The 21,180-nt window shown below is 42.0% G+C and overlaps 3 protein-coding genes across 4 annotated transcripts in view; 1 reads left to right on the top strand and 2 right to left on the bottom strand.

The window, feature by feature from the left end:
• The window catches only part of LOC110515622 (protein ANKUB1-like), a 53,183-nt gene that overhangs the window by 3,540 nt on the left and 28,463 nt on the right, over positions 1-21,180 (top strand). The window lies entirely within an intron of this gene.
• LOC118937363 lies at positions 2,460-12,495 on the bottom strand. The gene is made up of 8 exons (XM_036935700.1): positions 12,373-12,495; positions 12,025-12,143; positions 11,759-11,795; positions 11,227-11,627; positions 4,037-6,940; positions 3,235-3,961; positions 2,994-3,081; positions 2,460-2,652 (listed from the first exon to the last, which is right to left on the bottom strand). Exons 1-8 carry the CDS (start codon positions 12,481-12,483, stop codon positions 2,474-2,476), a joined length of 4,566 nt encoding a protein of 1,521 aa, XP_036791595.1. The 5' UTR covers positions 12,484-12,495; the 3' UTR covers positions 2,460-2,473.
• On the bottom strand, positions 16,846-19,520 carry LOC118937622. Of its 2 annotated transcripts, none has more exons than XM_036936912.1 (3): positions 17,406-19,520; positions 17,149-17,236; positions 16,846-17,019 (listed from the first exon to the last, which is right to left on the bottom strand). In XM_036936912.1, the coding sequence occupies exons 1-3, from the start codon at positions 17,709-17,711 to the stop codon at positions 16,874-16,876; spliced, it is 540 nt and encodes a 179-aa protein (XP_036792807.1). In that variant the 5' UTR covers positions 17,712-19,520; the 3' UTR covers positions 16,846-16,873. Both variants share the same exon structure in this region; 1 of them encodes a protein (XP_036792807.1).

Below are 21,180 nucleotides of genomic sequence, written 5' to 3'. Positions count from 1 at the left end.
TCTCTAATTCTCTCTTTCTTTCTCTCTCTCGGAGGACCTGAGCCCTAGGACCATGCCCCAGGACTACCTGACATGATGACTCCTTGCTGTCCCCAGTCCACCTGACTGTGCTGCTGCTCCAGTTTAAACTATTCTGCCTTATTATTATTCGACCATGCTGGTCATTTATGAACATTTGAACATCTTGACCATGTTCTGTTATAATCTCCACCCGGCACAGCCAGAAGAGGACTGGCCACCCCACATAGCCTGGTTCCTCTCTAGGTTTCTTCCTAGGTTTTGGCCTTTCTAGGGAGTTTTTCCTAGCCACCGTGCTTCTACACCTGCATTGCTTGCTGTTTGGGGTTTTAGGCTGGATTTCTGTACAGCACTTTGAGATATCAGCTGATTTTCGAAGGGCTATATAAATACATTTGATTTGATATAGCTTACAATGATAGTATTGACCCTGTATATAGCTTACAATTATGGTACTGACCCTGTATATAGCTTACAATAATGGTACTGACCCTGTATATAGCTTACAATGATAGTATTGACCCTGTATATAGCTTACAATAATGGTACTGACCCTGTATATAGCTTACAATTATAGTACTGACCCTGTACAGTGCCTTGCGAAAGTATTCGCCCCCCTTGAACTTTGCGAACTTTTGCCACATTTCAGGCTTCAAACATAAAGATATAAAACTGTATTTTTTTGTGAAGAATCAACAACAAGTGGGACACAATCATGAAGTGGAATGACATTTATTGGATATTTCAAACTTTTTTAACAAATCAAAAACTGAAAATTGGGCGTGCAAAATTATTCAGCCCCTTCACTTTCAGTGCAGCAAACTCTCTCCAGAAGTTCAGTGAGGATCTCTGAATGATCCAATGTTGACCTAAATGACTAATGATGATAAATACAATCCACCTGTGTGTAATCAAGTCTCCGTATAAATGCACCTGCACTGTGATAGTCTCAGAGGTCCGTTAAAAGCGCAGAGAGCATCATGAAGAACAAGGAACACACCAGGCAGGTCCGAGATACTGTTGTGAAGAAGTTTAAAGCCGGATTTGGATACAAAAATATTTCCCAAGCTTTAAACATCCCAAGGAGCACTGTGCAAGCGATAATATTGAAATGGAAAGAGTATCAGACCACTGCAAATCTACCAAGACCTGGCCGTCCCTCTAAACTTTCAGCTCATACAAGGAGAAGACTGATCAGAGATGCAGCCAAGAGGCCCATGATCACTCTGGATGAACTGCAGAGATCTACAGCTGAGGTGGGAGACTCTGTCCATAGGACAACAATCAGTCGTATATTGCACAAATCTGGCCTTTATGGAAGAGTGGCAAGAAGAAAGCCATTTCTTAAAGATATCCATAAAAAGTGTTGTTTAAAGTTTGCCACAAGCCACCTGGGAGACACACCAAACATGTGGAAGAAGGTGCTCTGGTCAGATGAAACCAAAATGTAACTTTTTGGCAACAATGCAAAACGTTATGTTTGGCGTAAAAGCAACACAGCTGAACACACCATCCCCACTGTCAAACATGGTGGTGGCAGCATCATGGTTTGGGCCTGCTTTTCTTCAGCAGGGACAGGGAAGATGGTTAAAATTGATGGGAAGATGGATGGAGCCAAATACAGGACCATTCTGGAAGAAAACCTGATGGAGTCTGCAAAAGACCTGAGACTGGGACGGAGATTTGTCTTCCAACAAGACAATGATACAAAACATAAAGCAAAATCTACAATGGAATGGTTCAAAAATAAACATATCCAGGTGTTAGAATGGCCAAGTTAAAGTCCAGACCTGAATCCAATCGAGAATCTGTGGAAAGAACTGAAAACTGCTGTTCACAAATGCTCTCCATCCAACCTCACTGAGCTCGAGCTGTTTTGCAAGGAGGAATGGGAAAAAATGTCAGTCTCTCGATGTGCAAAACTGATAGAGACATACCTAAAGCGACTTACAGCTGTAATCGCAGCAAAAGGTGGCGCTACAAAGTATTAACTTAAGGGGGCTGAATAATTTTGCACGCTTAATTTTTCAGTTTTTTATTTTGTTAAAAAAGTTTGAAATATCCAATAAATGTCGTTCCACTTCATGATTGTGTCCCACTTGTTGTTGATTCTTCACAAAAAAATACAGTTTTATATCTTTATGTTTGAAGCCTGAAATGTGGCAAAAGGTTGCAAAGTTCAAGGGGGCCGAATACTTTCGCAAGGCACTGTACATACTGTATTACCTCAACTACCTCGCACCCATGCACATTGACTCGGTACTGGTACTCCTTGTATATAGCCTTGTTATTGTTATTGTGTTACTATTTAGAAAATATTTTCTTACTTTTTAACTCTGCATTGTTGGGAATGGGCTCGTAATAAAGCATCTCACAGTTGTTTTCGGCGTATGTGACCAATACGATTAGATTCTCATCTGAACAAATGAATGCTCTCGTTGTTATAATGAGGAATTTATTTAAATAATTTGGTTTTCCTTGAAGATTTGAATGTGCTGAGAAAGCCTTTCGTGATGGATCTAGACAATCTGGTGAAAAGGGAGGGTTTGCGACTCTTCTCTTCAAGTGGGAAGGACGATGCGATATCATAAATTCCCTCTGGAGAAAAGGAGCCATGAGATGTTGTCATCGTCTCTGCAACGAAAGACCATCCAGCATGCCATCAATTTACATTTTTACTCATTTATCAGACACTCTTATCCAGAGAGACTTACAAGGAGCAATTAGGATGAAGTGCCTTGCTCAAGAGCACATTGACAGATTTTGCCTCGTGAACTCAGGGATTCTGAACCAGCAACCTATCGGTTACTGGCCCAACCTCTTAACCCACTAGGCTACCACCCAGCCCACAGTACAGTATGTCATAGGTAACAACTCAGAGGAGTACAATGTCTTTCGAAATGAATTAGTGGACTGGTAAAGGGATAATGTCTCAGTCTTGACTGAGCAGCAGCCTAAACAGCAGCAGGGCTTACCTGTAAAGTACACAGTAGGGGAAATGTTCTGAGGCTGGTACTCCAGAGACTCTTGAGGACAGAGGTTCTTACTAACATTCTTGGAACCCTGGTTGGTGGGGAAAGGCACATTAAAACAAACTGAAATGTTTTCGATATCTTAAAGTACAGCATATCAACTGCAAAGAACCAGTGCAATGCCATGACACAAAGAATCATATAAAAGGTCAACAGCAGTGTTATTCATGAAAGTGTACTATACCTTTGTATTGACCTGCTCTCCAGTACTGCTGATGGTATCCCTTTCCAAATCAAACACGCCTTCTACAATGTCACTGGTGGCCACGCTGGTAGCGGACTCAAAATAACATTTAGCAGTGGCTTTGGTGATCATTTGAAGAATGACCATGCAAGTAGAAGTCTTTGGATCGTTCTGGACTGAAACATCAAAGTTTATGTTTTCATACTCATCTGACCACTGTCTCAGGAAGCACTTCACTGTCTCTTCAGCAAATATCTGGAGAAGCTGAGAGGAGAGCTCCTTGGATATGGCACATTGTTCCTTTCCCCATTTCAGCCTTGAAAGAATGGAGTCTGAAGCACTTTTGGCTGCTTCCAATGTTAAGACCTGTGGAGTGCTGTGGCTGTCCTGAAGGGCTATCACTTTATCCAACAATTCATGGCTGAAAATGTGGATGGTCCAAGTGGAAATTATTTTTCTCAATTTCCTAACAGCAGATCGGAGGTCGTCAAGATGTGAAGCACCCTGTCCATTTTCCTGTGTGTTCTCAACACTTTCCACCATAATGTCCACTACCACCCCAGCAGCTTGCCTGACTTTGTCCACAAAGGTTACAGGAAGTAAGTCCTCTGTGTGAAAGAAGTCCTCAATGATTGTGTTTCTAACAATGGGAAAGTCAATCTGAGCAGGAAACTCAGTGGGGATGGGAGTCCCGGGTAAAGCAAAGTGCCATTTCGACTGCCTTAATTTTGAAGTAGGTGCAGATAATTCAGTGGGGATGGGAGTACCGGGCAAGGTGAAGTCCCATTCTGACTGCTTTGATTTTGAAGTAGGTGTTAGAGAGATGGAGGAGCGTGAAGAAGAGGTATTTCTTGTATTTTGGCTGTCAGCACTCCTACAACGGATCGTGTCAATATCCTCCAGCATGGATCCTGAGAGCTCAGTGGTTTTAGGTAGTAATTTGTGCGGAATGTCCACACAGGCATCGTTTCCACCAGGTGTAACACTGCTCTGGTCGACCTCAAGATGGCCGAGACTTGCTCTTTGTGATGCAGGACTGCTTTGATATGTAAAGATTTGGATTGAACCAAGTGTTGTGTCTGATCTTTGAAGATCTTTTCGGAGAAACTCCGTAATCTTACTTTGCAGACTGTAGTAGATGTTACGAGCAACAGACCAGATCCTTTTCTCAGAAACCTGTCCAGTGGTGAGCAGGGAGGTTCCAGATACCATGTCAGATGATTGGGTGGTCTGGGTGAGCTCCTGCTGGTCTTTCACCATGGTTTGTATAATATCAGTAGATGTGGTGGATGTAGATACAGACTGGAGGTACTTATCTGTTGTACCTTCCTCCACAATGTTAAATGATCTAGAGAGGACCTCACTCACTCCTTTCTCAGCTTTAGTTTGGAACTCATGACTAGAACGTTTTTGGAGGCTCTTTGTAGAAAGACTGTGGGAAGATGCAATGCCTTTGGAGGCAGCCGTGCTGCAATCTAGACTTACTGGAGAGGTTCGCTCAGGAGAACCTTGGAGACGTTCAAACATGTCTTCACATGGTGTTGGGGACCTTGACAAGGAGATGTCCTTCAGCTGAGACAGAACACCACCTACCAACATGTTGACCTCAAGGGACATATCAGATATTTTCTTTCCTACTGTGGAGAAGCAAGGTGCATTTGATGCCTGATCCTCGCATGAGGTCAAGATTGTTGAAATGACCTCTTTGGTACTATTGGTCAGTAGAGCCTCGTCTGTTTCAGTCCAGAGAAGTTTTGAACTCTCGCTGACACCCCTGTGTAGAGCCACTTCAAGGTTCAAACTGTGCAAGTGAGGCACACTCTTACTAGCTTGCCTCAAGTCCTGGCTTGCCAAACAAATGTGCTCCTTAGTCCCAAGATGTCCAGAGTCCTCTGTGGGTATATGACTAGACGTTCTGCTCAGCATGTCTGACCTCCGCTGATGAATGATGAAGTCCTTTAATGTCTTCTGAATATTGTTATATAAACTAGTGGTAGCAGACCAGATCCTGCTCTGTAGCTTTTGTGCATTTTCCTGGAGGTCAGGTTCTCTCTCCTCTACTTCTGCAGGTTGCGCCAAGCTCTGCAGGTCTTCCACAAATGTTTCAATGATGCCAAAGGCAGCAGAATCCGCACAAATATCCTTTGACCATGTGTACTGGTTTTGAATGGAACAAGACCTGGATGCTACAGAATAAGCAGGCTGTGCACTAGTTAAGCTACTGGTGGACTTTTTAACTAGGAACTCACTCACTGCTTGAGTGGCATTTCTCTTAAATTCCTCACTTGAGAGTTTTCTAATACAATCTAACAGACTGGTCAAAGAAGCTGTGGCCTTACTTCTGCTGTCCTCAATTTGACAGGGGAACTCACATACTATTGGTGATGAGGCCCTGGAATGGGCAATATCCCCAAGCTGAGCCAGAACACCCTCTACAAATTTCTCTCTCTCAATAGAGAAGCCTGATCCTTTTTCTCCAACAGTGTACAGGGCATCCTCCTTTGACATCTCAGTGTTGTACAAGACCAGAAGCTCTGAGATGACTTCTTGGGTGCAAGTTGTCAGAAGGAGCATGCTTTCTTCTGACTCAGTTTTTGCCCAAAGAAGTTTTGAGCTCTCACTTAGGCCTCTTTGTAAAGTAACTGCACCAGTGGACTCTGGCAACTGAGGCTCACTCTTACTGGGCCTATATTTCATGTTTAAGCAAGGAAGTGGAACTGTCTCCTTAAACTCAGCATTTGTGATGTTGTCATCAGATGTGACAATGCTCTTTAAGGCACATCGCTGAAGCTTGCTGAAATAATCTTTCAAGTTGTTTTGGATGCTGTGGTAAATGTGAACAGCAGCAGACCAGGCACTCTTCTGTTGGGGACTCTCTTCAGATTCAGCCAAGGACTTCATATCTGACACGAAAGTCTTAACAACTACTGATGCTGCTGAGCCCACTGGGTGAATTGACTCTGTCTTTACAATGCCAGACAATGTTTGACCTGATACAGCACCTGTTAACTCAGACTGAATGACTGAACTAGGAAAGCTCAAACTACTGACTTTTTTGTCAAGAACTCCACTCACTGCTTGTATTGCTGATGTTTGAAACTCCCGGCCAGAGAGTTTTTGGATGCTCTTAGATGTGAGCGTGCAGGAGGAACCAGATTCACTAATATTGTAGCTGCTCTCGTATTTCCTTATCAGGGCATCAAGATCCTCAATAAAGCCAACATGCGATGCCAAAAACGTGATCTTGTCCTTCAGATCTTCCAGCAAATTCTGTTCGTTCTCGTCAACAAAAGCCACCATTGTGTCAGAGATGGTGGTCATGACTTGCCCTGTTAGACTCTTGCTCTCTTGGTCAACTTTTTCAAGTTTAACAGCCAGCTCTCTCACCATGCTCTCAGTCACCTTGGTCTGTGAGTCTCCCCTTACCGGTGTCACTAGAGAGGTGTGACTTGCGGAGGCACTCTTAACGACCACTGATAAGGCCGACTTGACATCTTTAGCCAACTCTGCCATTACAGCAGGGGTTAGCATCATAGAGCCTGCACTTCCAGATGGAGAATTGGACATGCATGCAAGTTTGGAGAGAGAACCTTGCAGGCTGTCCTGCACACAGGTGACAAGGGTGTCCTCTGAGACACCTAAGAGGACTTGTAGCGTCTCAGAGTTGGTTGTTTTCTTCTGCACATCAGACAGAGAGGTTAGAGTCCTTGGGGAAAAAAACGCAGAAATCATCAAAGTCAAACAAATAATATGTAAGGCTGTGATGCACATTCAGTGTGTCAAATACATCTGCACCATTGAAAACAATGAGGAAAACGCTGCTGTTTCTCTGAGAAAAAACCTTAGTGTGATGTCAGCCTAACTGCTTAATTTCTAAAGCCCAATAAAATGTATTTTGTATAAGTCATTTGTATTGAAACTGGCCTGTAGATATCCATCTATCCTGGCAATATCTATCCTCTACAAAAATCCAAATTGCTATAAACTTCAAATACTGTAACTTCTAATAACTTCAAGGACAATCATAAATACAAGGCAGTTTGAAGAAATGTTAAAGGGAAATTTCTAAATGTTTCAACTTCATATTCATCATCTCCAGCACCACCCCAACATCAGCATATGTGAAAAACAGGCATTTCTATGTTTTGTAGTAAAAAAGAAAGAGGAAGATAAGTGTTTTCTATGACATCATCAACCAATTAGTAGGAAATGCCTACTCATAATTGGTTAAAATCACACGATGCACACTGATGATGTCATTAGAATCTAGAGCTGAGCATTTAACCAACATTTTTGTTATTTTTCGGTTTTTAAACAACTAATTGACCGACGTCGGCTCAATTATTTGAATTCCATATAGTTAATTTTTTTCTTCTTCTGTGAGCTCGATGCTCAGTTTCTGTAGAGATAAATCAGATCAAGCACGAACTATGCAATGTAGTAGGGAGTTGTAGTTTCCAACAGGCCAATATTCTACATAGTTTAGCACAGAAAATATGGCAATTAATTCCCACAATCCATTGCACGCCCACTTGCTTGTCCACTCTGTGTGGAGCAGATACGGAAACCTCATTGACTGAGACGGAGAGACGAGAGAATGCATGAGAGAGATAAAAAGCAGTTGCGTTGCGAGGATTCTCTACCTGGAAATACATGATCTAAGTGATTGACAGTTGGTGTTCAGCGGTCATAAAAGTAGGTCTTATTTACTTAGAAGAACTACTAAAATAGTGATTTTGTCAGACAGGATAAGCAGCAGCTCTATAGAGATGAGTTGATGACTTGGAATGAAATAATAAAGTCATCAAATAAATATTTTATATGAGAAAGTAAATGATGGTTGATAAGTCATTAACAGTAATGGACAGTCACTACCATCATGGGACTTTTATTCATTGTTTTATTATGTGTTTGAGTTTATTTTATTTATTTATTTTTTATTTTTACAGGGACAGTGCACATTAATCAACGTTTCAGTAAAAGTGCCGGTTTTAGCCAGCCGGCTAATTTTCAACCGCAGTCCCTGGGCAGGTTATTAAAAACAATTACAATATAGACAATAGCAGCATAGAACAAGCAAGACATAGCAACATAGGACAAGCAAGACGTAGCATACAGACAGAGCAACATAGGACAAGCAAGACGTAGCATACAGACAGAGCAACATAGGACAAGCAAGACGTAGCATACAGACAGAGCAACATAGGACAAGCAAGACGTAGCATACAGACAGAGCAACATAGGACAAGCAAGACGTAGCATACAGACAGAGCAACATAGGACAAGCAAGACGTAGCATACAGACAGAGCAACATAGGACAAGCAAGACGTAGCATACAGACAGAGCAACATAGGACAAGCAAGACGTAGCATACAGACAGAGCAACATAGGACAAGCAAGACGTAGCATACAGACAGAGCAACATAGGACAAGCAAGACGTAGCATACAGACATAGCAACATAGGACAAGCAAGACGTAGCATACAGACAGAGCAACATAGGACAAGCAAGACGTAGCATACAGACAGAGCAACATAGGACAAGCAAGACGTAGCATACATACAGAGCAACATAGGACAAGCAAGACGTAGCATACAGACAGAGCAACATAGGACAAGCAAGACGTAGCATACAGACAGAGCAACATAGGACAAGCAAGACGTAGCATACAGACAGAGCAACATAGGACAAGCAAGACGTAGCATACAGACATAGCAACATAGGACAAGCAAGACGTAGCATACAGACAGAGCAACATAGGACAAGCAAGACGTAGCATACAGACAGAGCAACATAGGACAAGCAAGACGTAGCATACAGACAGAGCAACATAGGACAAGCAAGACGTAGCATACAGACATAGCAACATAGGACAAGCAAGACGTAGCATACAGACAGAGCAACATAGGACAAGCAAGACGTAGCATACAGACAGAGCAACATAGGACAAGCAAGACGTAGCATACAGACAGAGCAACATAGGACAAGCAAGACGTAGCATACAGACAGAGCAACATAGGACAAGCAAGACGTAGCATACAGACAGAGCAACATAGGACAAGCAAGACGTAGCATACAGACAGAGCAACATAGGACAAGCAAGACGTAGCATACAGACAGAGCAACATAGGACAAGCAAGACGTAGCATACAGACAGAGCAACATAGGACAAGCAAGACGTAGCATACAGACAGAGCAACATAGGACAAGCAAGACGTAGCATACAGACAGAGCAACATAGGACAAGCAAGACGTAGCATACAGACAGAGCAACATAGGACAAGCAAGACGTAGCATACAGACAGAGCAACATAGGACAAGCAAGACGTAGCATACAGACAGAGCAACATAGGACAAGCAAGACGTAGCATACAGACAGAGCAACATAGGACAAGCAAGACGTAGCATACAGACAGAGCAACATAGGACAAGCAAGACGTAGCATACAGACAGAGCAACATAGGACAAGCAAGACGTAGCATACAGACAGAGCAACATAGGACAAGCAAGACGTAGCATACAGACAGAGCAACATAGGACAAGCAAGACGTAGCATACAGACAGAGCAACATAGGACAAGCAAGACGTAGCATACAGACAGAGCAACATAGGACAAGCAAGACGTAGCATACAGACAGAGCAACATAGGACAAGCAAGACGTAGCATACAGACAGAGCAACATAGGACAAGCAAGACGTAGCATACAGACAGAGCAACATAGGACAAGCAAGACGTAGCATACAGACATAGCAACATAGGACAAGCAAGACGTAGCATACAGGCAGAGCAACATAGGACAAGCAAGACGTAGCATACAGACAGAGCAACATAGGACAAGCAAGACGTAGCATACAGACAGAGCAACATAGGACAAGCAAGACGTAGCATACAGACAGAGCAACATAGGACAAGCAAGACGTAGCATACAGACAGAGCAACATAAAACAAAAAGCGTCAAGACAAAATTCATAAAAGCAACAAAGTTTCCACACCTCACAAGCTACAGACAACAGACAACATGGAAAGCGGCAACACACAGCTAGGGACCATGTTCACAAATCTGATTGACCTTTAGCCATGTCTTCAAGCATTTTGTGAAAGTGTGATATGTGGTGCAGTTATGTGTGTCTGATGGCAGTGTATTCCAGACATGGGAAGCTCTCACAGAGAATGCAGATTTACTAAAGGTGCTTTTCCTTAGGGGAACTATACAGTCACCTCTCATGGCAGACCTTGTGGATCTGCTGCCATATGTCTGGGTTTTCTGTTTAACAAAAATATTGAGTGGAGGGGGAGCCAGGCCATTAAGGATCTTGAATACAAGACATGCGTCGGTGTATTGCACAAGATTTTCCCAACTCAAGAGCTCATGCTTTCTGAGGATGTAACAGTGATGATGGCTATTGGGCTTCCTATCAAGCACTTTGAGAGCCTGTTTGTAGACAGACTGAATAGGTTTTAATGTTGTACAGCAAGCTTGGGCCCAACTAGTCAAGCAGTATGTTAAGTGGGGGAGTATCATAGATTTGAAGTACAGTTTTGCTACCTCTGTAGTCAAACAATTTCGTATAAATCGAAAATTAGCTAGGTTGAACTTGGTTATTTGAATTACCTTTTTCACATGCTTTTTAAAAGAGAGGTTGGAATCAAGTATGATGCCAAGGTACTTAAAATCGGATACCACCTGGAGCTTCTCCCCTGACACATAGACATCTGGCTCAGTAGCATCTGTTGTTACAGCATTCAACACACATAATCCATAGTGCATTCAATGTCTAAAAAAAGTATTGAAATCCAAAACCGTGATTATTTTTTAAATATTTGAATCGAAACCAAACCAACCTCAAAAAGCACTAATTTCTCAGCACTATTGGAAACAGTTACGTCCCTCTATATTTTTTTTACTACAAAGCATGGAAATGTGTAATTTTCACATATGGTGATGCTGGAGATGAATACGAAGTTGTTAAATTTCCCTTTAAGAACATACCTCATGGCCCCCTTGGGCAGGTAGCTTCCACTGCCCAGACTGCCCTTAGTCAGGTAAATCTCCTTGAACTTAAGTTGTGATTCCTGCTCTTCTTCCTCTTCCTGCTCCATACAGTTGGAGGAAGGGTAGGGAGTCGGGATGCGAAAGCTATTGTAAGACTTTCGACTGCCTGGCCTCTTAGGTACACCAGCCTCAGTAAATCTCACGCGGGACTTGGTGTTAGTCTTATCGTCAAACAGACTGGTGAGTGACGCTGTGACAGATCTCTGTGACAATGGAGAGGAGGCAGTATCTTGGATGCCCAGTAGTTCGTAAAGACCTGGGATGATGATCTGCATCAGCTTGTCCGATAAAAACTGGACAATCCTCAGACACAAGCCGGCAAGCTGTTGTTTTGTCAGCTGTATTCCAGAAACAGAAGAAGTGTTTTAAAATGTTGCATAGTGCGTCTTTCAAAAGCTTATGAACAAGGTTAAACATTAGGCAGAGTTTTCATGGTAATCTGATTAAATTGTCAGTAACATGATCTTACCGGGTCAAACATGCCCTCACGAATCCCCCTCCATTGCCTGAAAACAATATTGTTATAAATGTTGTCATATCAGGATGCGTGGCAGAATTGTTTTTATTTAATTATTTGCCTGATCGTGAAGTTATACTTGCTTTGTGTCAGTTGTTTTGGCAAAATTGCAATGTGACAACTTTTCTAGCAATGAATTTTTTTTTTCCGATTGATCAGTTTCTAATTTGATCCTATTTCCTTGAAGGTGTGATAGTACCAAAGAAAACAGAACATACTTCTCAGTTAGGTTTTGAAGGAAGTCCTTAAGTGTCAGATGTTCCACATTGTTGAGCTTTCCCTCTTCTGTGGTTTCCATCACTGAGGTTGCTCTGCTCCTGGTACAATTGCTCTGCTCCTGGTAGAAATGTAATTATATTGCAAATAATCAAACTTAATAAACAACAAATATCATACTGAAATAATTATTAACTGTTAAAGAGTGGAGGAGCATTGGCAACGTTGGGCCAATTAAACAACTGCAACACAACAGAGATGGTTGTGGTATGTCAACATTGCCAATGATAGCATCACTATAACATTTTATTGGATGAATGTTGTAATATGAAATGACAAGGTCAACTTACCATCTCATTGACAGCTTCAGAGGTCAGGTGGTCATCCACCACACAGACAGGCAGGTCTAGAGACTGGGACAAGGCTCTATGGTCATAAGCAGGAGAGAATGGAAACAACATCAGAGCAGTCCCAATGGCAGAATCTAACCACTGTTTTCATGTCAAAGACTCACTTAGTAGTTAATACATGGCCACAAATAATGAGCGGTTCAAATAGATCGGCTGGGGACTTGACCCTACAAATGACTCCATGAATGACGCCTGACCTGCCCCATAACAAGTTCTTTCTTATTAGTCTCTCTCTCTTAATCTCCACACAAATATCTAACTGGACAGAGTGTAAGTGGCCTTACCTGACTCTCTCAGTGTCAGAAACATCATAGTCTTGTTGTTCTATGTCCTCCAGGGACATCTCAGCTACAGCAGACGGGGCAAAGCCCGGGATGATCTCTCAAACTGAAAATAATGACTGTTTATGTGAACTGAATCATTTACAGTGGCTTGCGAAAGTATTCACCCCCCTTGGCATTTTCCCTATTTTGTTGCCTTATAACCTGGAATTAAAATAGATTTTTGCACTGTCAACTGTGGGACCTTAGGTATGTGCCTTTCCAAATCATGTCCAATCAATTGAATTTACCCCAGGTGGACTCCAATCATGTTGTAGAAATACCTCAAGGATGATCAAGGGAAACAGGATGCACCGGTGCTCAATTTCGAGTCTCATAGCTAAGGGTTTGAATACTTATGTAAATAAGGTATTTCTGTTTTTTTCCGTTTTAAATTGCAAAAATGTCTAAACTGTTTTTGCTTTGTCATTATGGGATATTGTGTGTAGATTGATGAGGAAAATGTTGTATGTAATCCATTTTAGAATAAGGCTGTAATGTAAAAAATGAAATGTGTAAAAAGTCAAGGGGTCTGAATACTTTCCAAATGCACTGAAGCAGTCTATAAGATATATCTTATTACAGTTTAGGCCTACCTTGTTATTTACTTCCATCTGGCAATATCATATTAATGGATTAAATCTATTTAGTTTGTTTTGTTGCTACTATTTTTATTAATTGTTTGAAAATACAAGTATTATCTACTTTCTGAAGGACAGCCAAGTTGATAGGCAACATAGAACCTACAGACAATTATGACATCATTGGAACACATGCACGTGTCACAAACACCTTTAGCCCAAAAAAGCAGTGTAGCAGTGCTGCCCAAGCTGGGGGCAATACACTTTTATTAGGCTTTTATTCAGATTCACAAACAATGCTCTACTTGAAGTCAATGAGTAAACATCTAGCAACATGGCTGAGCTTTAACGTGTAAGTAGAAGTTGACACTAACCATATGTATAATCCTAAAATGCTTGCCCTGAATACCAGTCTAGAACCCAGGTATGTCTCCTGCTATTTATAGTATCTTTCAAGTAAATCTTATTACAGTTTAGGCCTATCTTATTATTTTCTTCCATCTACCAATATCTTTTTAAGGGCAAATACACACACGTGTTGTAGGCCAATGAACTCCATAGTTTTAATCAGAGTTTATAATAAGGAAGGGGAATTCTGTAACAGGTTATGACATCAAAGGTATGGCAGCTATGGAGAATCATTTTCAAAACAATGTCCAAAGCGGGAAATCATTGGATGTGATTCATTCAATTCTATGCAATTTCATCTTTGAGGACTGACATGGAAGCAACCATTACACAACCCTGAACTCAATAACCCCACCCCAGTTTCAGAAGAGATATCAAACCATATCTTGTCATTCTGTATTACATTCTGTATTACATCCACTGTGCCTGGACAGTGATGGATGGCTATATGGAGCATCCTTGTCCATCATGTTCAGTGTGTTAGTGCTCTCACCACAGCGAGGCAGCAGAGTACCAGTTGAGGTAGGTGCAGGCAGAGCGTAGTAATTAAAGGCAGTGGTAGCCTATCCATCCCCATATCAACACCTGCAGCATCTCATGACACGCGCTCACACTCCCCCATTTACCACAACTTCCAAACTAACTGGACCTAAAACAATGTGTAACTTCGTGGCCTTTCCAAGTCAGGATCACACCTAATACCAAAGAGCTAGAGGATAAACCACAAATAAATTCATGTTTCCTAAAACAATGTGTAACTTCGTGGCCATTCCAAGTCAGGATCACACCTAATACCAAATAGCTAAAGAGGATAAACCACAAATAAATTCATGTTTCCTAAAACAATGTGTAACTTCGTGGCCTTTCCAAGTCAGGATCACACCTAATACCAAATAGCTAAAGAGGATAAACCTCAAATAAATGCATGTTTCCTAAAACAATGTGTAACTTCGTGGCCATTCCAAGTCAGGATCACACCTAATACCAAATAGCTAGAGGATAAACCACAAATAAATTCATGTTTTGTAGGGGGGAGTTGACGATTATGTGGTGGTTGTTTCACTATCGATGATGAAATTGCATTAAATCAAAAGAGTCAGACCCAATGATTTACTGTTCGTAAGGACAGAGTGCCACTAGTAATATTAAACATTAAGTCGAAATGTAGCTAGGGGAGTTCAAGATCCAAGATCACATTTTCTTTCTATGGATTAGCCCATCAGTCAAGTGTTGGTTGTCCAGTAAAAAACTCAAACTTCGAATTAAGATTATCAATCCGATTCTGTGATCAATGTGAATCTGTGAACAGTCTTGTGAATCTTTACTAGAGTCCCCATTAGCTAACGCTATAACGTTAGCTAATCTTCCTGTGGTCCAACACCAATTGATAAGACATTACAAACAATTACAAATGAAGACTTTACAAACATTTAACAAGTAGACAATACAGACAATTAAAATACCTGACATTCAACATTCAGTTGATGCTTTGTAGGTGATGCAATAGCTGTAAACTATAGAGCTCGTGGCCAAGGTGAGTTAAGTGGCTAGAGTGGTTTCCTGTATGCCCATGCTGCACATAGCCCACCCCAATGCACTGGTTAGCCTAGTAAACAAGCCTATACACCGCGGGTAAATTGCCACTATTCACTGTTACAGTGGTCAGAGATCACAGCCAGAAGCCTACCACTACCAACGGGCTACAACTGTTCAGTATTGTTGTCTAATTTATGGACATCGTCTATGTGACTTTTTTTTAATTATCAAGTAGGCCCAACACAGTTTCAGAAGATGTAGGTACATTTGACCAATATTCATGTATCCATTTTTCAGTTAGCATGGTCATGTTTCCTTTCACGTGAGAAATATTAACCAAAGCATCATTTTCCCTTGCTTATCTCCTTCAAAATACTGCAAGCTACAGAGCTATATAAATAATGACTGTATTGGCATGATTCCATACCTTATTATTGACTTCAATTGGAGGTGCAATTCACTCCTTTTGACGAGTAGGTTTGGTCCTCATTTCCAGAGCAAATGTGCAACAGTTCTACACACACATATTTAACTGTCTGTTTTCATTACATCATCAGCTACCTTTGTTACATCACAAAGCCAGCTGGCTAAATCTGGCACATTTACAGAAATACAGTAGATTGTCCCTGTCAAATACATTTGATAAAAAATAAATGTCCAAAACAAACAGTGGTGGAAAAAGTCCTCAATCAGTCAGTTGTAAACAGTATGACTCAAGTAAATGTGAAAGTTGCCCAGTAAAATACTACTTGGGAAGTATTTGGTTTGAAATATTCTCAAGTATCAAAAGTAAAAATAATTTAAAAAATTAAGCAAAGCAGACAACACAATTGTATTGCTTTTTTTGAATGTAAGAATAGCCAGGGGCACACTCCAACACTTAGACATAATTTATAAACTAAGCATTTGTGTTTATTGAGTCTGCCAGATCAGAGGTAGGGGATGTTCTCTTGATAAGTGTGTGAATTGGACCATTTTCCTGTCATACAAAGCATTCAAAATGTACTTTTGGGTATCAGGGAAAGTGGATGGAGTCAAAAGTACATTTTTGTCCTTTATGAATGTACTGAAGTTGTCAAAAATATAAATAGTTAAAGTACAGATACCCCCAAAACGATTTAAATCATTTTTACTTAAGTACTTTGCACCACTGAAAACAAACCTTTTCTAGTGTCTCTATATCACTGGCTTATCATCACCTAGATTGCCCACCCTAGTCACACCCTGACCTAACCAAATAGAGAATTAAAAAGATCTCTACGGTCAGGGCGTGACACTTTGCCTGTTTGATGGTTAGTCTGAGGGCATAGCAGGATTTCATATAAGTGTCTGGATTAGTGTCCCGCTCCTTGAAAGAAGCAGCTCTAGCCTTTAGCGCGGTGTGGATGTTGCCTGTAATCCATGGCTTCTGTCGGGGATATGTACATACGGTCACTGTGGACACGACGTTGTCGATCCACTTATTGATGTAGCCTGTGACTGAGGTGGTATACTCCTCAATGCATGTGGATGAATCGCAGAACATATTACAGTCTGTGCTAGCAAAACAGTCAACATATGACAACAAATGAATGCAATCTCATTTAATGAGGAAAATTATCTTGGGTTGGAGAAGCTTCTAGTGATGGCTCTATACATTCTGGTGAAAAGGGAGGGTTTGCGACTCTTCTCTTCAGGTGGGAAGAAATATGCGATGTCATTTCCCTCTGGAGCAAAGGAGCCATGAGAATTTGTCCTCGACTCTGCAAAGAAAGACCATCCAGTATGTCATGGGTAACAATTCAGAGCAGAGTGCAATGTCTTTCCAAATGAATTAGTTGAACGCTAAAGTAATAATATCTTAGTCTTGAATGAGCAGCAGCAGGGCTTACCTGTAAAGTACACAGTAGGGGAAGTGTTCTGAGGCTGGTACTCCATAGACTTTTGAGGACAGTGGTCCTTTCTAACTTTCTTGGAACACTGTTTGGTGGGAAAAGGCACATTAAAACAAACTGTTATATATCTTAAAGTACAGTATATCAACTGGAAAAAGGCAATACAATGCTAAAATACTGAATTATATAAACAAATAATATCTCATACTATCAAAAGCAGTGTTATTCATGAAAAATCTGTACTTGTACTATACCTTTATGTTAAAGCATATCTTGCTGAACATGGTTTTCTTGCTTTTCTTGGACTTGAAGATGGGGATCTGCTCTCCAGTACTGCTGGTGCTATCCCTTACCAAATCCAACATCCCTTCTACAATGTCTCTGGTGGCCATGCTGGTACTGGACTCAAAATAACATTTGGCATTGGCTTTGGTGATCATTTGATGACTTGAGCCAACTGATAAGGCATCCATCATTTTGTTGACCATGACCTTCGTGAGCTGATTCATTGTGTCAGTATCCTCTGGCTTGCTCTGATTGAGCTGGATAGGAAAGACCATGCAAGTAGAGGTGCTTGGTTCATTCTGGACTGAAACATCAATGTTGATATTTTCATACTCATCTAACCACTGTTTTAGGAAGCCCTTCACTGTCTATTCAGCAAATATCTGGAGAAGCTGAGAGGAGAGCTTCCTGGATATGGCACATTGTTCCTTTCCCCATTTCAGCCTTGAAAGAATGAAGCAGTCTGAAGTCTGAGTCTGAAGCACTTCTGGCTGCTGCCAATGTTAAGACCTGTGGAGTGCTGTGGCTGTCCTGAAGGGCTATCACTTTATCCACAAATTCATGACTGAAAATGTGGATGGTCCCAGTGGAAATTATTTTTCTCAATTTCCTAACAGCAGATCTGAGGTTGTCAGGATGAGAAGCACCCTGTCCATCTTCCTGTGTGTTCTCAACACTTTCCACCATTTCGTCCACTACCACCCCAGCAGCTTGTCTGACTTTGTCCACAAAGGTTGGGGGAAGTAAGTTCTCTGTGTGAAACAAGTCCTGAATGATCATGTTTCTTACAATGGGAAAGTCACTCTGAGCAGATAATTCAGTGGGGATGGGAGTACCGGGCAAGGTGAAGTCCCATTCTGACTGCTTTGATTTTGAAGTAGGTGTTAGAGAGGTGGAGGAGCGTGAAGAAGAGGTATTTCTTGTATTTTGGCTGTCAGCACTCCTACAACGGATCGTGCCAATATCCTCCAGCATGGATCCTGAGAGCTTAGTGGTTTTAGGTAGTAATTTGTGCGGAATGTCCACACAGGCATCGTTTCCACCAGGTGTAACACTGCTCTGGTTGACCTCAAGATGGCAGAGACTTGCTCTTTGTGATGCAGGACTGCTTTGATATGTAAATATTTGGATTGAACCAAGTGTTGTGTCTGATCTTTGAAGATCTTTTCTGAGAAACTCTGTAATCTTACTTTGCAGACTGTAGTAGATGTTACGAGCAACAGACCAGATTATTTTCTCAGAAACCTGTCCAGTGGTGAGCAGGGAGGTTCCAGATACCATGTCAGATGATTGGGTGGTCTGGGTGAGCTCCTGCAGATCTTTCACTATGGTTTGTATAATATCAGTAGATGTGGTGGATGTAGATACAGACTGGAGGTACTTATCTGTTGTACCTTCCTCCACAATGTTAAATGATCTAGAGAGGACCTCACTCACTCCTTTCTCAGCTTTGGTTTGGAACGCATGACTAGAACGTTTTTGGAGGCTCTTTGTTGAAAGACTGTGGGAAGATGCAATGCCTTTGGAGGCAGCCGTGCTGCAATCTAGACTTACTGGAGAGGTTCGCTCAGGAGAACCTTGGAGACGTTCAAACATGTCTTCACATGGTGTTGGGGACCTTGACAAGGAGATGTCCTTCAGCTGAGACAGAACACCACCTACCAATATGTTGACCTCAAGGGACATATCAGATATTTTCTTTCCTACTGTGGAGAAGCAAGGTGCATTTGATGTCTGATCCTCACATGAGGTCAAGATTGTTGAAATGACCTGTTTGGTACTATTGTTCATTAGACCCTCTTCTGTTTCAGTCCAGAGAAGTTTTGAACTCTCTGACACCCATGTGTAGAGTCACTTCCTGGTTCAAACTGGGCAAGTGAGGCACACTCTTACTAGCTTGCGTCAAGCTCTGGCTTGCCAAACCAAGGTACTCCTTAGTCACAAGATGTCCAGAGTCCTCTGTGGGTGTATGGCTAGACATTCTTCTCTGCACGTCTGATCTCCGCCGGTGAATGGTGAAGCCCTTTAATGTCTTCTGAATATTGTTATATAAACTAGTGGTAGCAGACCAGATCCTGCTCTGTAGCTTTTGTGCATTTTTCCTGGAGGTCAGGTTCTCTCTCCTCTACTTCTGCAGGTTGCGCCGAGCTCTGCAGGTCTTCCACAAATGTGTCAATGATGCCAAAGGCAGCAGAATCCGCACAAATATCCTTTGACAAGGTTCTCTGGTTTTGAACGGAACAAGACCTGGATGCTACAGAATAAGCAGGCTGTGCACTCGGTAAGCTACTGTTGGACTTTTTAACTAGGAACTCACTCACTGCTTGAGTGGTGTCTCTCTTGAATTCCTCACTTGAGAGTTTTTTCATGCTATCTAACAGACTGGTCAAAGAAGCTGTGGCCTTACTTCTGCTGTCCTCAATTTGAGAGGGGACCTCAGATACTATTGGTGATGAGGCCCTGGAATGGGAGTATTCCCCATGCTGAGCCAGAACACCCTCTACAAATTGTTGTCTCTCAATAGAGAAGCCTGATCCTTTTTCTCCAACAGTGTACAGGGCGTCCTCCTTTGACATCTCAGTGTTGTACAATCCCAGAAGCTCTGAAATGACTTCTTTGGTGCAAGTTGTCAGAAGGAGCTTGCTTTCTTCTGACTCAGTTTGTGCCCAAATTAGTTTTGAGCTCTCACTTAGGCCTCTTTGTAAAGTAACTTCACCAGTGGACTCTGGCAACTGAGGCTCACTCTTACTGGGCCTATATTTCATGTCTAAGCAAGGAAGTGGAACTGTCTCCTTAAACTCAGCATTTGTGATGTTATCATCAGATGTGACAATGCTCTTTAAGGCACATCGCTGAAGCTTGCCGAAATAATCTTTCAAGTTGTTTTGGATGCTGTGGTAAATGTGAACAGCAGCAGACCAGGCACTCTTCTGTTGGGGACTCTCAGATTCAGCCAAGGACTTCATATCTGACACGAAAGTCTTAACAACTACTGACGCTGCTGAGCCCACTGGGTGAATTGACTCTGTCTTTACAATGCCAGACAATGTTTGACCTGATACAGCACCTGTTAACTCAGACTGAACGACTGAACTAGGAAAGCTCAAACTACTGACTTTTTTGGCAAGAACTCCACTCACTGCTTGTATTGCTGATGTTTGAAACTCCCGGCTGGAGAGTTTTTGGATGCTCTTAGATGTGAGCGTGCAGGAGGAACCAGATTCACCAATGTTGTAGCTGGTCTCGTATTTCCTTATCAGGGCATCAAGATCGTCAATGAAGCCAACATGCGATGCCAAAAACGTGATCTTGTCCTTCAGATCTTTCAGCAAATTCTGTTCGTTCTCGTCAACAAAAGCCACCATTGTGTCAGAGATCATGGTCATGACTTGCCCTGTTAGACTCTTGCTCTCTTGGTCAACTTTTTCAAGTTTAACAGCCAGCTCTCTCACCATGCTCTCAGTCACCTTGGTCTGTGAGTCTCCCCTTACCGGTGTCACTTGAGAGGTTGGCTAGCGGAGGCACTCTAACGACCACTGATACGGCCGACTTGACATCTTTAATCACTTCTGCCATTACAGCAGGGGTCATCTTCGGAGAGCCTGCACTTCCAGATGGAGAATTGGACATGCATGCAAGTTTGGAGAGAGAACCTTGCAGGCTGTCCTGCACACAGGTGACGAGGGTGTCCTCTGAGACACCTAAGAGGACTTGTAGCGAGTCAGAGTTGGTTGTCTTCTTCTG

Source organism: Oncorhynchus mykiss, chromosome 1, assembly GCF_013265735.2.
Source record: "Oncorhynchus mykiss isolate Arlee chromosome 1, USDA_OmykA_1.1, whole genome shotgun sequence".
NCBI lineage: Eukaryota > Metazoa > Chordata > Actinopteri > Salmoniformes > Salmonidae > Oncorhynchus > Oncorhynchus mykiss.
The sequence above is the reverse complement of the archived record's forward strand: the minus strand, read 5'-3'. Positions and strand labels throughout refer to the sequence as shown.